General features: G+C 43.3%; 1 protein-coding gene across 1 annotated transcript in view; it reads right to left on the reverse strand.

The window, feature by feature from the left end:
* Positions 1-664: 664 nt before the first annotated feature.
* The window catches only part of SLC15A5 (solute carrier family 15 member 5), a 53,825-nt gene continuing 36,998 nt past the window's right edge, over positions 665-17,491 (reverse strand). The window contains exons 8-10 of the mRNA XM_053256831.1: positions 16,430-16,561; positions 2,329-2,437; positions 665-1,699 (exon numbers count right to left, since the gene is read on the reverse strand). Of these exons, the coding sequence (XP_053112806.1) occupies positions 1,552-1,699; positions 2,329-2,437; positions 16,430-16,561 (389 nt within the window). The 3' untranslated portion in view covers positions 665-1,551. The remainder of the gene's footprint in view (positions 1,700-2,328; positions 2,438-16,429; positions 16,562-17,491) is intronic.

Consider the following 17,491-nt stretch of genomic DNA (forward strand, 5'->3'; position numbering starts at 1 on the left):
AGAACAACAGTGAACTAGCAGTTAGCACTGAAAATTCTAATTTTTAATGCATGTGCGCAAGTGTGTGGGCAGTGTCTGCATGCATAAGGAGTGGGTGATATTATTTGCACAGGAGTGAGAGAAGGGGTGTGCTGAGAATATTTTGTCCCCAACATGTCCTTACCATTCTTCTGCAGCAAAGATAGTGGGTAGGGACCTGTATCTGATGGGGGTCCATCTTTAATTTCGCCCCAGAGCCTACTCCAACCTTGCTACACCACCGAGTCCCAACTTCTTGTTGGTCACCACCATGTGAAGCTCAAGGTGGGAGGAGTGAGCTTTCCCCCACCAGAACTCTGAGAAATGTTTACCAGCTGAATGGGGGCAAGTTCAGCAAAAAGGTGGTGGGGGCTCCTTCTTGTAACTTCTTCCCTGAAAATGCCACTCCTTGCAACTGCTGATTTGCATGTCATTAGCATACATGGCAGTGGCCATTTGTAGGTGAACTTGCAGCTCTACCCTACAACGACTGACACCTTGAGACATTCTACCTGCTGCTTGCTGCAACGCCCTGCTGCTGCATGTTCAAGGAGCCATGGAAGACTGGTCTATCCATGGCTACTAGTCTGGTGGCTATAGGCCACCTCCAGCCTCAGAGGCAAGATGCTGATCAATGCCAGTTGCAGGGGAGCACCAGCAAGAGAGAGGGCATGCCCTCACCTCTTGCCTTTGGGCTCCCCAGAGGCATCTGTATGAATCAGGATGCTGGACTAGATGGGCCTTTACCCTGTTCCAGAAGGGCTGTTTTTATACCCTGGGTCAGTTTTCTTAGCCTTCGCTCAGCACCCCATTTCTTGGAAAAGCAGATTTATACAGCAGACTGTTATAGGATTGTGCAGTTGGAGACTTTATTAAATAAAAGTCATTTTTTAATGTGATACAGACACATATTCAGATGTATATAAGTGCCCCCTTGGCTCAGTTAAAAGGCTCTAGCCAACACCCTCACTGACGCTGCACATATGCAGCCAAAATAAAAACCACATGCACAGTGGAAGCATCCTGAAGTGAGAGGGCTTGTGTGCAGGGGGACAATTTTTGCCAATCCTCTGCTCCCCCCAGAAGCACTTAGCAGATGAAATTATGTCCCTGAGTGCCACAAAATCCTCAGGGACAGATTTTCAGGTTGCACAGAGTGCTTCTGTGGGAAGATGGGGCTCCGTGAAAATTGTTCCCCCATACTTCAGAACGAGGAACACAGCCACTGCATATGTGCGTCTTTTGCTAGCACACATGCAGCTTTAGTCAACGAGTTGGCCTCTATCACTCATGGGCCTCTCATTAGCTGTAGAAAGAGTGAGACATATGGAACAGCTAAGGATCAGGGTCTAAAGTCTGAAAGATCTTGCATAGGATCTTTTTAAAAAGGAAAAACAAAAAAGATAAACAACTATCTACAAGTGTTAAGTCAGTTCATAAACAAAGAAAGAAACACATCATTAAAATTTGACAGAAAATGCTCTGATGACTGACTGCACCGTGCACGCCGCCAGTCCTGTTCAGAGCAAGATTTCACAGGAGAGTCTCCATGGGAGACAAAGGAGAGGGACGATCCAGGGTACTGTCATAAAACTTAAGTGATTTCTCATGCTGTAAAAGTTGCTCTTGGAGAAGATCCCCTCTGAATCCTTTGTCACAGTCCTGCTGCAGATTGTTGTATCTGCAAATAAAAATAAATCCAAGCTCCTTTGTGGTACAATAGAATATTCAGGTGTAGCCCACGTTTAATGTATTTTAAATCCAAAAACAATTCATAGATAAATATGTTGAGTTGTCTTATACAAAACAATGGCCCATCCAGCCAAATACTCTGGCTCACTGTTGCCTTCCAAAATTTTGGAACAAATCCCTTCTCAGCCCTGCTACCTGAGGTCCTTGGTAGGAATCACGCTTACGGCAGATGTTCTATCACTGCACTATGGCCAATCACCTAAGAGAATATCTTACAACAGACACTGTTCACAAGTAGTCACCCATCCAAATGCAAGCCAAGGTGAACCCTGTTTAGCAAAGGGGTCAGTTCATGCTCACTACCTCAGTACTAGTTCTCCAACATTCTCTCTAGTTAGTTTTGCTTCATCCAAATTCCCTGGGAAATAAACCATGTCCTGTAGTTGCTCAGGCCACAGCTAGCTGCGTGTGGCAGCCCCAGAATGGTGTTTCCTAACTGGTGCCTGCACAGAATCACCGCAATAATACTATGTCCTAGGTGGATGTTCATTCTGCCCAGTGGGCAGATTGGCCCTTCCAAGTGCTGGTATATCATGCGCTCAATGGCCAAAGAGTCACCTGTGTGAGATGGTCCAGAAGCCCAAGGTATTAATCACCATTAATGAGGCTAGGAAGAAGTAAAACCGCTCCAATTTGCCTTCACTTGGAATGCTTGGAAACCAATCTCCTGTTTGGAAAAATAATGTTATATTTAGGGGGGATTCCAAGAACATAGTCAAAGAAATAGTGGTGTGGTCCCCCTTTCCCCTCTTTGCACATAGGATTTTGTAGATCCCCCTATATTTCTATACACATAAAGGGTTTCATTTTGAACTTTTATAAACTTAAACTTTTGTAACCTTCTGAGAGTTTTTTTTTAACTGAACCACCTGCATTCATGTATTCATATTTTGACTTCATATATCCTTTTTGTACCAATTAGTAAAGTTTACTTAAAACATCCTCCTAACCACCTGAAAAAAGGATGGATAAGATTTGCTCCAAGAAAAATATCTTAATTAGAATGTCCTTGGCAGTTGGTCAAGTGTTTGGGTCTCGCCCAAACTACTGATAAGATGAACCCACCAGACCATCTTCAGGTGGTGTTACTGAGTCCTTGGAAGTTGTTTAAGTGTTTGAGTCTCACGCAAACACTGATAAGGTGTGCGACCAGACCATCTCCAGGTGCTGTTTATGAGTTCTGTAAACATATAAAAAGGCAGCAGGACACCCCCATTATTCGAACCTCAGCGTAGATCTGGAGTCCTAGGAAGATGCTATGCACCAGTTGGCTTTAAGTGGGTCTGTCCGCTATCATCTGGGATTCTTGACGGCTGAAGAGATGTTTGGTATATCCTTTTGTTCTGTAATTCTCTTTAGGTATTATTTCTCTCTACCTAATAAAACTCTTTGGCATTTACACTGGTCTTAGCTTATTGTCTTTGAATCCCTGAACCTGTTGGACACTGCCAGTCAGAGCTGGATCCCTGGGTGGTCCAGCACAAGGCTTGGGTGCCAGTGGCTCAAATATTGAACTAGGTGACCCCCACCCCCCACCCCAGTTGCATGGGAGTCCAAGCTGGTTGAGCATGGTGCTTGCAGGTTTGGGGTATAGGGGAGAAAGGGGGGTAGAAAGCGGTGATGGGATGGATCCTTCTCACTGCACTCCGTGACGTGTGGGAAACTTTAGAGAAGCGGGTACAGCAACAGGCAGATGGTATTCTTGCCTTTAAAGAACAGCAGGTTCTTTTAGGAGAGGCACTGGGTGGAAAGTGCTCAGGGGAACTGGGAGGCAGCTGAAGAACGTGCTGATACGCTAGCTGTTCGGTTTGCCAAGCTAAAACATCGTAAGCAGGCTAAGAACAAATGTGTGCCTAATCTTGAAAAGATCAGGGCATTTCTTGCATCCCGTGATTGGGATCCAAAAATGTGGGGGTGCAGATGTATGGGACTCTAGCTTTGATGAGGAATGGACAGAGGGGAACAAAGAAGACAAGGAGGTAACTTGGGCAACAGAAGCTAGACCCCTTGTCACCAACAAGTCTAAGGGAGCACTCAGGCAACCCACATGATGAGGGTTTATACCCAGCAAGAGATTGCTGATCTTGCTAAGAATCACAAACAATGACCAAATGAGAGACCAGTGGATGCTGTGTGTCTGGGATCCAATGGGTTAGGAAATCAATCCCAAGAAAATTCAGGGTCCCACTCAACAAGTGCAGTTCCTAGGGGTGGTATGGGCAGGGCCAGTTTGGCACATACCAGAAAAAGGGTTCAATGTGATTTCGGCCCTCCAGCCTCCCACATCCAAGAAGAAAGCCCAGCACATAGTGGGACTAAAGGGCTTCTGGAGGCAGCATATCCCCCATCTTGCTCAAATACTGCACCCAATCTATCAGGTGACATACAAGAAAGCTCAGTTTGAGCAGACGCCAAGGCAGCAGAGGCAGCAGCAGTACCTTGGGGTCCTTTTGTCAAGAGTCTTCCCTTCAAATTACAAGCCTCTGACAATGAGGAAGTAGCCATGTGGAGCCTATGGCAAAAGGGGACAGATGGGAAGAAAATACCACTAGGGTTCTGGTCACGAAAGCTGCCTACAGCAACTTATTCCCCCTTTGAATGTCAACTGCTGGCATGCTATTGGGCTTTAGTGGAAACTGACTGGCTGACTGGCCAATAAACAGTTATTCTGAGACCAGCTTTGCCCATAATGAACTGGGTGAAGGGTGAGTCAGCCAGTCCTTGTATTGGTAGAGCCCAGCGACAATCTGTTGTAAAGTGGAAATGGTACATCTCTGAACGAGCTCGTCCCGAACCACACGGAGTAAGCCCTCTGCATGACCAGGTGTTGGCCCTCACTCCCACAGGGAGGAAGTCAATGAAGAGGCAGAAATAGAACCTTTGGGAGAATCTCCCATCAAAGAGGCTCCTCCTTATGATCAGGTTACTCACACTGCCACTTAGTTCACTGATGGCTCTGACAAATACGAAGGGGGTGAAAGCCCCTGGTGTGCTACAGCCATCAATCCTCAACAGCGTATAACATTAACCTGAGTGGGGAAGGGGAAATCAAGCCAGTATGCGGAATTTATGGCAATCTTATTGGTGTTAGAGAATGCTATACAGCAAAAGGAGCAAACAGTGTGCATCTACACTGACTCATGGGCAGTCTTTAAGGGGTTTACAGTATGATTTCCCAAATGGAAAAGGGGTGGATTTACCATACACAATCACCCTTTATGGGGACAGAAAATACGGCAACGTATTGATGAATTATTGCCCTGTCTTACAGTGTACATTGGACATGTAGATGGGCATTCTTCAGGTAAGCTTTATACAATCGAGCAGCAGACCAATTGGCCCGGGTACAGGCTACATCACCAGACCAGGAAGAAGAACTGTTGATCTTAGCCCGGTGGGCTCATGAAAAATCTGGGAATTTGGGTGCCAAACCTACTCGAGAATGGGCATTACAGAGAGGGATCCTGTGTTCAGTCGACATGGGATCCACCACAGCTGTGCAACCACAACTGCTACTACTTGTGAACTGTGTCTAAAACTCAAATCTGTTCCTTTACCTAAGGTCCCCATGGGACATCTGAAGTGGGGAGATAAATCTGGACAAATTTGGCAATTTGACTCTGTGGATCCTTTACCTCAACATGGGAGATGGCAGTATTTGCTAACAACGGTGGATACCTATTCAGGATATTGTTATATTGATACCTATTCAGGATACTGTTAGTTCATCCTTGTGCCCGAGCCAATCAACAGAGTACCATTAAAGGCTTGGATTTTCTGATTAGGAGGTAGGCACGGGGTGCCCCAGCAAATACAGTCTGACAATGCCAGTCTCTTTGCCAGGGCGGATGTGCAGGCGCGGGCTAACAAATAGAATATTCAATAGGTATATCATATTCCCCATCATCCTCAGGCATCAGGATTAATTGAGAGGGTGAATGATTTACTTAGAGATTAAAACAACTCACTCCAGACCATACTTTGCGAAAGTGGGACACTGTCTTAGAACAAGCTGAATTTGAACTAAATGGCCAGCCATTGACTGTGGGTCAGACCCCTCTACAGAGAATGGTGGGTCTAGTAGCCTCTAAGCCTGTAGAGCATTTAATGATCTGGAAGGTCCAGCCTTATGGCACGTTACCACTTAGAGCTACCCCCGACAGTGCAGGAGCTGATCTGAGTACACCAAAAGCAATAACAGTCCCAGCAGGAAAACAGATAACAATCCCATTAGGCATTGGGATAGAAGTCCCTGCGGGAACCTATGGACGAATTGCTCTGAGGTCAGGTTTAGCTCTTAAAGGATTGCAGGTCCAAGGAGGGGTAGTGGATGCTGATTACCAAGTTGAAGTTCAAGTCATTTTGCATAATACCAGCCAAAAGGATGTACAACTTCAATCTGGTCAGTGAATTGCACAGCTGATTTGTGCAAAACTCAGCATACCTCTTATCCAAGAAGTTTCTGGACCTGGACACCCTACTGTCTGAGGGGATAGAGAGTTAGGGTCCACGGATTGAGGACTGAGTGCAGGACAAAGGATATGGGTGCATTACCTTAACCAAGCTGACCGGGCTGGGGAAATCCTCAGCAAAGGGCCTGGAGCTACTCATTGGGTTCTCCTAGCCAATGCCACCTCCCACATATGGGATAAACTCACACGCCGGGAATGATTAATTTCTATATCCCCATAGGTAGCATCAGTATGGCAGATTCACATTAATATCGCTGTTGGATACATTTTCTGGAACCAAGTACCAATATGCTGTTATGAGTGTAATTAGAAGCAACAGTACAGATAATGATATTTTCTGTTCAATTAGCAGGATGTCTTGGTTATGGTTCCTGTTCCTCTCATGGGCTCCTTCTTGTATGTTGACCACACCCTTGTCACCGCTCCGCAATGTCTCCCTCCATCGGGAAGCTACACCAGAGTATTACCCAGCAAAGAATTGCACTACTACTCTGCTGCTGGGTCAACAACACGTGTGATCGCAGATGCAATGGTTTCCTGGCACCGATGGAACTTGTATGACTGTCATAGGGATGGGGGATTGGGTCATATCCAGTCAGAGAGTATATCTGTCTGTTCCTTGGTATCAGCCAAACTTTGTTGTAACATGGTCCATGACGTGATGGAACATCATTTTTCAAAATTTACAAGGGAAATGATGGAGGACTAATGATGCCAAGCAAGACACAGATATTTGGAGTGGTCCTGATGAAGGCCGGTTGCGAGAAGTGGGTATAGTAAATGCTACGTATGGCTTCTTTTACATATACTTAACTAGAGCACATATGTTAGTGGATTCTCCTCCATCTACTATTATTGTGTTAAGAGATAAACCTCACCAAGTGATGGAAGTGTCACAGAGGCATATTTATCATGTTACCATAAACATATAAGCATTTAACTTTGAACCCCACTGTGCTCAATGGGCACCTGCAGTAAAAACAAACAACTACCTAACATACCTAATGCTAGGTTACAGAATACACCTTTGTCTGATTCCATCCTGAATTTTACGGTGGTTCTTCACCAGTTGTGTTTCCAGAAGTGGAAATCAAAGACGTTATCTCAGTCCATACTAGATGAAGGTGCTACGGCTACTGGTTATCGGGACTGGGAGGTGGCATTCTGCTTGTTCTGGACACCGTTTTATGCTCCTTGACAAGTCAAGGTTTGCAGTTTAGGGGTGCTTTTAGATTCAACCTTATCTTTGGCAGCTCCTGTGGCATGAAACCCCTCCAGATCTCCCTGCTGTCTGAGGTGAATCAGCACAAACTGCCCTACATGGGTAGTGCAGCCCTGGATAGGGCTGGTCATGAAAACTGCCGGGATCGATCCCAATCCTGGCACTCCTCTACCAGGTAGCCCAGGCTTTGTACCCAGCCTAAAGGTGAAGGAGCAGGGCGCGTGCTCCTCAAAGAGAAAAGGAGCATCTGGCAGCGGGGAAACCCCCCAATGCACTGCGCTCCTTGCATGGTGCATTGTGGGATACAGGAGGACCCAGCTTGCTTTTCCCCCTAACCCTCGCTGCTTTGGGATCATAAGCAATCCTGGAGCAGTGTGGATTGTGTGGGGGAAAGGTAGGTTGTGCCCTGCGTTCCCCCCAATCCTCCCTGGCTCTGTCAAAAATGACTGTGTCAACAAGCTTTAAAACAGTTATAAAAATGTCATAGGTCTGCTGTGGTCTCCCCCTTCAAAATTTCTTCCTCTGGATCAACAAGCAGGAGCTGTCAGTTTTGAGTGAGCTGCCAGTTCAGTTTTCTCCTGTTCATGAATCGGTTCCTCAGACAACAGCACGAGCATCCCCTCCCCTCCCACTTCTCAAGAATAGTCCAGGTAGTGGCATACTCCCAGGGCTGGTTTTAAAACATATCATTTAACACTGTCAGCTGATTGAGCTCCTAGGTACTATAAACTTCCATTTTAGTAGCTTATAAACTTTTAGAGCCATCATTCACAATCAAGCAGTCTTTCATTTTACGCATCCCAGCGGCTGCAAAGACTCAAGGAGAGAGCAAGTGTATCTGATGAAAAAGGAAGGATTATATATTGGTCTCTGTACTACAACTCTTCCCATGGTTTAGCAGCTGAAGCTTTGGATTAGAAACAGAAGCCAGAAGGCTAGGTGTGGGAGCAAGCACCGAGGTGGTTTCTACTTTTGTTCAGTGGGAAGGAAGCAACTTCAGTACAGATTTTGTTCCAGGTCAAACACACAAAAACTAACTCAAAGCCTGTTAAAATATGACCTGCATATCAAAACAGGCAATTTTATGGCTGGAAATAGTTTTAAAATTACTTTGAAATATTAAAAATATTTTTATCCTGCCTTTTCGCCATACAAGCCAATCAAGGCATCAGATAAAAGTTAGTGGCTGCCATTCTGCACAGTTTTATTGCTGAGGGCAGTGAACACGTTCACCCAATTGTAGGCACACCCTTTCTAAAACCTCAATATTCAAGCAGACCACAATCAGTTACACAAAATAAGGGAAGACCTACTGGAAGAGCTACTTACCGTACTTACCCAAATCGAAGATGACTCTGAATTTAAGATGACCCCCTTAAAATGTAGAGGTAAAATACAGATTATATCTGCATTTACTCAAAAGTAACAGGACTCTGAATTTAAGATGACCTCCTGATTTCTAATATCAAAACACCTGAAAAAAACCTAGTCCTGGATTTGGTTAAATACAGTACATCTTCAGCTGCTGCTTAAAAGCAGACAGAATGGAAAGGAACCAAAGATCATGAGGGAGGATGTTCCAGAGAGGAGACACTACGGAGAATGTCTGTCCACGCAGCCTGAGCATGACCGGAAAGAGGTAAGTCACACAACTGGGGTAAGAGGGCGTGCCCGATGTTGTGAGCTGCCCCAAGCAGTAGTGCACTGTAGAGGCAGGAGATAAATACCTTAAATAAATACATAAAACCCCAGGGGGAAACCATAGAGTACCTGGCAGGTCAGTGTCAGGATTGGTCTTGATCCTAGGACTTCACATGAACAGCCCCACCTGGGTAGGGATATGCAAGCCTGGATAGGGCTGCTCATATGAACAGCCTTATAATCTTAACACGTCCTCAGAGAGCAGAACTCCAATAGATGAGGTGGGGAGATTATTGAGGAGAGTCAGTTTCTGAGATATGCAGGACCTCTGTGGTGAAGAAGAGCTTTAAAAGTCAAGTAGAGACCAAGTCCACCATTGTGGTCCTGCTGGGCTCACACGGATGGAGAGAAAGAGGAGGCGGGGCAAGAGGAGGAGGGGCAGGAGGAGGAGGACTGGGTTTGCCTCTCCCACCACATGGGCTAAGAGTAAAAGTAAAGTGTGCCGTCGAGTCGGTGTCGACTCATGGTGACCACAGAGCCCTGTGGTTGCCTTTGGTAGAATACAGGAGGAGTTTACCATCGCCATCTCCCGTGCGGTATGAGATGATGCCTTTCAGCATTTTTCTATATCACTGCTGTCCAATATAGGTGTTTCCCATAGTCTGGGAAATATACCAGCGGGGATTCCAAACAGCAACCTCTGGCTTGCTAGTCAAGTCATTTCCCCGCTGCAGCATTAGGTGGCTTTGGGCTAAGAGAGGATCCTCCATAAAGTGAGTCTCACGCAAAAAACCTAAGATCTGCCAACCCTATTAGCTTTTGTGGCTAGGAATAGGCAGTGCTAGTAAGCAGATACGGCACTGGGATAGGGCAACATACAGCACAGGGAGTTTTTAAACAAGAGGACAGTCTTTCAGACCCTTGCTAACTTGGCAAAGAGGCACCTTTTAACGTGGTGATTCTCTTTATTTAGCAGGGGGAGAGTAACTGGCCCTATCCACCCCCAGCACAGGACTTCCAGTGACTGTTGCTGGTGTCTACCTTATGTTTCTTTTTAGACTGTGAGCCCTTTGGGGACAGGGATCCATCTTATTTATGTATTATTTCTCTGTGTAAACCACCCTGAGCCATATTTGGAAGGGTGGTTTCAAAATAAAATAAAATAAAATAAAATAAAATAAAATAAAATAAAATTAAATAAATAAATAAATAAATAAATAAATAAATAAATAAATAAATAATACAGTAACCACCTCAGTGTTTCCAATCGACATAGCAATACCAGGGGATAGCAGAATAGAAGAAAAAGAAATAGAAAAAATAACAAAATACAAAGATCTACAAATTGAAATTGAAAGGCTGTGGCAGAAGAAGACCAAAATAATCCCAGTGGTAATTGGCGCCTTAGGTGCAATTCCAAAACACCTTGAAGAGCACCTCAACACCATAGGGGCCACAGAAATCACCACCAGCCAATTACAAAAAGCAGCTTTACTGGGAACAGCCTATATTCTGTGACAATATCTACAATAACAACAAGAACAATATTGATAACAAAATTCTGACATCCCAGGTCCTTGGAAAGGACTCGATGTCTGGATAAAACAAACCAGTCAATAACACCTGCCTGACTGTGTAAACAAGAAATAACAAAGTAACCACCTCAGTGTTTCCATTCAGGGGCCCTAATGTTTACAATTTAACTGAACATGCACCCTCTTTCAGAACAAATATTTAAACCATCCATTTCAGTGATGCCTACACTTCCACAGGCATTGGCCCAGTGGATGAACCACAAAATGTTCTTCATAGTTATAACACAACTAAGATGAAGTCAAAAGAAAACCATTCAGGTAGGCCTCCTATTCTCTTAGCCACCAACCCAAATGTACATATTTGCATTGCAACTTTTAGGAGAAACTTATTTCCATAACAAGTAGCATAGGGGGATAGGTTTTGTCATGTGTCTCATTAAAATGTCAAGGGAGGTATAAAGAGCCTTAAGAAATCAGTTTCCCCAGCTTGTACTGAAAATATCACTGTCACCCGTCACCTGTTTGCACTCATCAAAATTTTCAAGAAGTCTTATTTTATCATATTCACACCATCCTTCGTAGATGCATTTAAAAAATGATTAACGCCACTTTAAGGCTCCGGGTGACTATCTTATCCACTTTGCCAGCAAAACACAATTCTAGACTAACAAGATGGTACAGGATGCAAATAAGGCTTAAATATTCTGGTTGAAACCTTTGAAAGTCTGCTCCACTGTCAATCTGAAAAAATCTGGGTTCTCATCCCCAAATTAGTCACAGACTCAAGGCCTATTCACAAGTTATGTCCAACACCCGTATAATGAGTGTATAGTGTACACAGGTATGGAACTGTACGGGTACAGATCTGTGAATACAGTTATTCACAGCTTATGCTGAATGCCGGAAGAGAAGTACACTTCCTGTTTGTATCCATTTGAGGGACCTGTATCCAAGTTCACTTTTAAAATGAATAATACAGTTGTTCACACAAACACATGTACACGTGTACAGATATATAGGCAGTCATACAACACTGTCTGAACAGGTCTTCAATGGATACTCTTTGATACATTGCCACATCCTACTATTGCTTTCTTAGAAGAACCATCCAAAAAGGAACAGGAAGACTCATAATCTTGAAGGATGCATCTGCATTGGAAGCTAATGTTAATCCCACAAATAATCTAATTTCCAATTCTGAGCTCTAATCAGGTGACATGGGAGAAAGCTTCTGGTGACAGAGCACCTCCATGCATGGAAATTGGGTGCTCCACATTTACCATTGTATCCAGTACAAATAGGAGGGGGACCAGCCTGAAGAATTACCATGGACTGTTCCCTTGACTACAGATATGTATATAGCTAAGGCAGATTCATAAATTCATCTCCTCCTGTCAAATTTTTAGGCATAATAAAAGGATGCACGGAAGCGACATTGGGTAGAAAAGTCATCACATTACACCTAAATCAAAACTGAGGATTCCTGTTGGCGGGGCTGGGGGGTGGGGGCGGGATTCCAAAGAAACTAATAAAACTTTCAAACTCTCCAGTGAAATCCCCCAGGATGTCTGAATTTCCACACATCCCTGAAAGACTGCTATTGACTTCAAATTTCACCCTTTTAAAATTTCAGTGCTAACTCTACATTTTTTGCTATGATAGAAATCAAGGCAGAGGATATAACATTGTAAAGATGATATTAACCCAATTCTGGGGGAGCAGAGAATATGGTATTAGGCACAGCATAGGAACTTTCTGAAAATGTCAGCTGTTTCCCCCCTCCCCTTTTTTTATTTTAAAAAAGTAAATTTCTAGACCAGGCATTTCCATACTTGGGTCCCCAGATGTTCTTGGACTTCATCTCCCACAATCCTTTGGCCACTGTGACTGGGGATTATGGGAGTTGAAGTCCAACAATATCTGGGGACTCAAGTGTGAGAATGCCTGTTCTAGGCCTTATGACTGTGCTTGAAAATATGTAGACCATGGCTCCTAAAACCACAAGGTGGCTGGATGTATCAACAATGTATTTATTTACTTATATCTCACAAATTATTCTCCCATCATGGAGCTCAGGGCAGCTTACATTGAGTTCCCAGGCAGTCTCCTATTCAGGTGTTGAGCAAACACAGATCTACTTAGCTTGAGCAAGGCGGCCACGTCATATACCTTCACATCATGGAGCCCATGAGCCAGGTCCACCAATTCTGGCCATTGGAGCCATCTCAGGGGACAAATGCCGACATAGATTTTTGGCAATGTCTACTTCTCTAGAGATGAAAAATAGCTTTGTTGCACATACAGCTTCCAGGGTGTTATCATTCCTTTCCCCCTACCCCCTAACGCAGTGGTTCCCAACCTGGGTTCCTCCAGATGTTGTTGAACTACAACTCCCATCATTCCCAGCTACCAGAGACGTAGGTTTTGAGTGGTTAAATAAATAATTAAATAAATTTATTGTGGCTGGGGGTGATGGGAGTTGTAGTGCAGCAACATCTGGAGGAACCGAGGTTGGGATCCATTGTCCTAACGATTTGGATAAAATTGAAGTCATTTTTGCACCAATGATAGGGTTAGGGTAGGGTTAGGGTAACAATGAACAAATTGTACTCTCTCCATGGAGTAATCCTTGAAGAACATTTCTGCTACTTTTCATTTACACTCCTCTGACAACTTCGATAAAAGCTTACAGTAGGGTTTTTTTGTTTAATTATTTTAAAACTTTTAAAACATCATTGCACATTTGACAGCTGCAGGCCTAATGGTCAGGTGCTGGTCCTGTGGTTGTGAGCATGATTTATCCCCTCTTCTAAGCAGGGTCTACCCTGGTTTGCATTTGAATGGGAGACTACATGTTAGCACTATAAGATATCCCCCTTAGGGGATGGGGCTACTTTGGGAAGAGCATCTGCATGCTTGCATGAAGAAGGTTCCCAGTTCCCTCCCTGGCATCTCCAAAATAGCAAAGAGGCACTTTTTAATGTGGTGATTCTCTTTATTTAGCAGGGGAAGAGTAACTGGCCCTATCCACCCGCAGCACAGGACCTCCAGTGACTGCTGGTGGTGTCTATTTTATGTTTCTTTTTAGATTGCGAGCCCTTTGGGGACAGGGATCCATCTTATTTATTATTTCTCTGTGTAAACCGCCCTGAGCCATTTTTGGAAGGGCGGTATAGAAATTGAATTAATAATAATAATAATAATAATAATAATAATAATAATAATAATAATAATAGGGCTGAGAGAGACCCCTGACCGTAACCTTGGAGAAGCCGCTGCCCACCTGTGTAGACAATACTGAGCTAGATGGACCAATGGTCTGACTCGGTAAAAGGCAGCTTCCTATGTTCCCTATGATAGCACACTGAAAGCTGAAAGTATTGCAATGCTATCACCTATTTTTCATCTCTAGCGGGTCAAAAATAACAATGTACCCCAAAATGGTACTGACCACCCCCACTGGCACATGTACAAATGAGTACATTACTGTACATGTGGAATGCACTCCCAGCGGAAATTCGTAATCTTGATTCTTTACTGTTCTTCAAGAGAGCCCTTAAAACCTATCTGTTTGGCCTGGCCTTTCAGGGTTTTTAATCAGTTTTAATTGTTTTAATACCTGGTTTTCAGGGTTTTGTTTTGAATACCTGGTTTTCAGGGTTTTGTTATAAATTGGTATTTATATTTGTATCTCTGTTTTAATTGTTTTTAATGTTTTTTTGTTTTAATTGTAAACCGCCCTGAGCCATTTCGGAAGGGTGGTATATCAATCAATCAATCAATCAATCAATCAATCAATCAAATAAATAAATAAATAAATATATTTTTTTTAAAAAAAAACATGGAATCATGGAATTTTAGAGCTGGAAGGAACTTTGGAGGACTTCTAGTCAGCCACAGTGGACAACTCTAGACAATGGACAACTCTAAATTGCTTCTATTTAAACACATTTATGCAATTGAGCCATTTCTCTACATTATTTGTCCTCTCAAGTGCCTATGGAGAGAACAATTCCAACAGCTCATTGTAGTAAAGAAATTTTTTACATTTTGATACATTTCCAGAGCAGTACCAACATTATCGAGCATGTACAATTTGCAGCTCACAGACACACTCCTATGCCCACACCAACTGGCGGAATATGTTACAATTTCTTGTCACCTGGGGGAGATATTTGACCTTAACATTTAGCAAAGAGGAGAGCTGTAAAAATGATATATTAATTTGGGGTGGGGTGGGGGTGGAGTATAGAGCAGGTATCTTCTTTTAAAAGAAAAGGGGGAATTGAGTAGGAAGTTCAATCAAAAATTCTCAAATATTTTTAAAACCTGCCATAACGTAGATTTGAAAGCCACTCTAGAACTGATCCTTTTTGGCCCAGCAAGAGGATTGCCATTCCTTCCCCAAGATGCTTCAAAGAAATAAAATCCATGTGCCCTGGGGTATCCTAAAGCCCTAAGAGGACCGAGCCTTGTGGCACTCAAAAACTATGACTTGTATTGTAGCACTAAGTTTTGTGGTTTTAATCCACTTTATCAGATGTGTGAAGACATCTCCCAGTTTGGTAGGCAGTGCTATATGTATATATCAATAGAGAGACAATAGAAGTTCTTCTCTACAGTGGAGATGTAGAAAGTAAAAGGCAGGCTCACAAATACAATATCAGTGAGTACCAGCGAGCTAGTCAAAATTTATTTATTTATTTTCTAATTTATATCCCACTCTTCCTCCAAAGAGGTGGAAGCAGTCTACATGTTTATCCCCTCAACAACCATGTGAGGTAGGCTAGGCTGAGAGATAAGTGACAGACCCATGGTCAACCAGTGAGTTTCATGGAGGAACGGGGATTTGAACCCAGACCTCCCTGTTCCTAGTCCCATATTATAACTATTGCACCACATTGCAAATGAATAGCAATAGCAATAGCAATAGCACTTCCATTTATATACCGCTCTATAGCTGGAAGCTCTCTAAGCGGTTTACAATGATTTAGCATATTGCCCCCCAACATTCTGGGTACTCATTTTACCGACCTCGGAAGGATGGAAGGCTGAGTCAACCTTGAGCCCCTGGTCAGGATCGAACTTGTAACCTTCTGGTTACAGGGCGGCAGTTTTACCACTGCGCCTCCAGGGGCTCATGGGGCGCCTCCAGGGGCTCATGAAGTCGCTGGATTGCTGTTTGTTCCCCATAATATGCCATAGCAGGTACTTGGACTGTTCTTTTCAGTCTAGTTTCTCAACAGGTGTGTTCCTTGTGACATCAGTGTAATTGAAGTGCATTGAATCAGGGACTCATGCATCGGAGAAATATAACCGAATTCAAAACAATGTTGGACTGTGTGAGTAAAACAAAAATATGTCTTCATGCCAAACACACTTTCAAGATGGGTTTGGATGCTACAAGAAACTCAGAGGAAATGTCTTTTCAGAGTTTTGTCCATCCCTTGCTCAAATCTCTTTAAAGAACTCTTTGGCAAATAAATATCTTTTTCAGAATAAACACTCCTGTCTTGTAGCAAAATCCAAGGATGTTCAGTGCACAGTGGAAGTCCTGTGGAAAATGCCACACTCTATTATTCCACCTATCAAAATAGGAATGATTCATTACATTTTGATGAATCCAGCTGCAACTCAGTGACCTCTCTTAATCATGGAAAAGAGATCAATAAACAGCTGGCAGCTAGACTTTGTTATGTGCTTCTGATAGAAGTAAATAGCCAATCGGAAGAGGGCAAAAATCCCCAAGAAACACTCCCTAGCTTCACTATGCATAAAGATTACTTTACCTTGTGAGCCGACATAAGCTGCTTGAACAAGAAAGGCTCCCACAATGCAACCAACTCCATTGAAGAACGTCAAGACTTGCATGGCAATCCCACGAAGTCTGCCCGGCACAAACTTGAATGTAATTAAGGAACCTTTCCAAAGCAAGAAAGAAAGAGTCAAGGAGACTGAAGCCAGGGTGGAGTGGGGTATTTTCTGCTGCTCCACATCACTGCTGGGTATCAATGGTGGAGAAGTCACACAAGGTGACATCTTAGCATAGGAAAAGTGATAGGTCTGTGTGCCATATTAAGTCCTTGGAAAAAACTATGAATCGAAGTACCACCCAAGTAGGGATGTGCAAATTGATTCAAATTTGAATCAGTTCGACCTGGGTGATTTGAGTGATTTGAATTTGAATCGAATCACCCCTTAAAAGGGCAATTTGATCAAATTCAAATTGAATTTTTGGAACTTGATTCAAATTTTATTCGAGGGCCTTTTGACACCTTTTTTTAACCATTCAGGCCCCCTGATTGATTAAAAAAGGGACCAAAACAGGGTTGAATTGATTCAAACTCAATTCAAATTAAAAATGGATTTTCAAATTCAATTCTAATTCAAAATGAATTTTCAAAATTTGAATTGAATTGGATTCAAAGTTGAATAAAAAAATTCAATTCATGCACATCCCCATACCCGAGCTACTCAGGGACCTAAATGGGAGTTCAGAGAGGGGAAAATGTGCCTTCTAAAATGGAAGCTACAGAACATGGCTGACTTGTTTCCTCTAGAGTGAAAAGGAAGTGATGGATCCTGTCCCCTTCCCAGAGTCAGAGATAAAGGATCAGGGGAGCGGGGGAGGTCAGGACAGGTCTGACACGTCCAACATATATGTCAGATCTCCAACCCAACATACACAATACAACAGCTGGATGGGCAACATGGTTCCTCTTGACATTGCCACTGTCTGGTCGGAATCCAACATTTCAGGGCATGCACAGGCCTAGTGAGTGAAACTAGTTATGGAAAAGAAAACATAATAGAAGGATACTATTTTGGGTGGCATCCATTTGCATTTTATA

This window comes from Hemicordylus capensis, chromosome 5 (genome assembly GCF_027244095.1).
Source record: "Hemicordylus capensis ecotype Gifberg chromosome 5, rHemCap1.1.pri, whole genome shotgun sequence".
NCBI lineage: Eukaryota > Metazoa > Chordata > Lepidosauria > Squamata > Cordylidae > Hemicordylus > Hemicordylus capensis.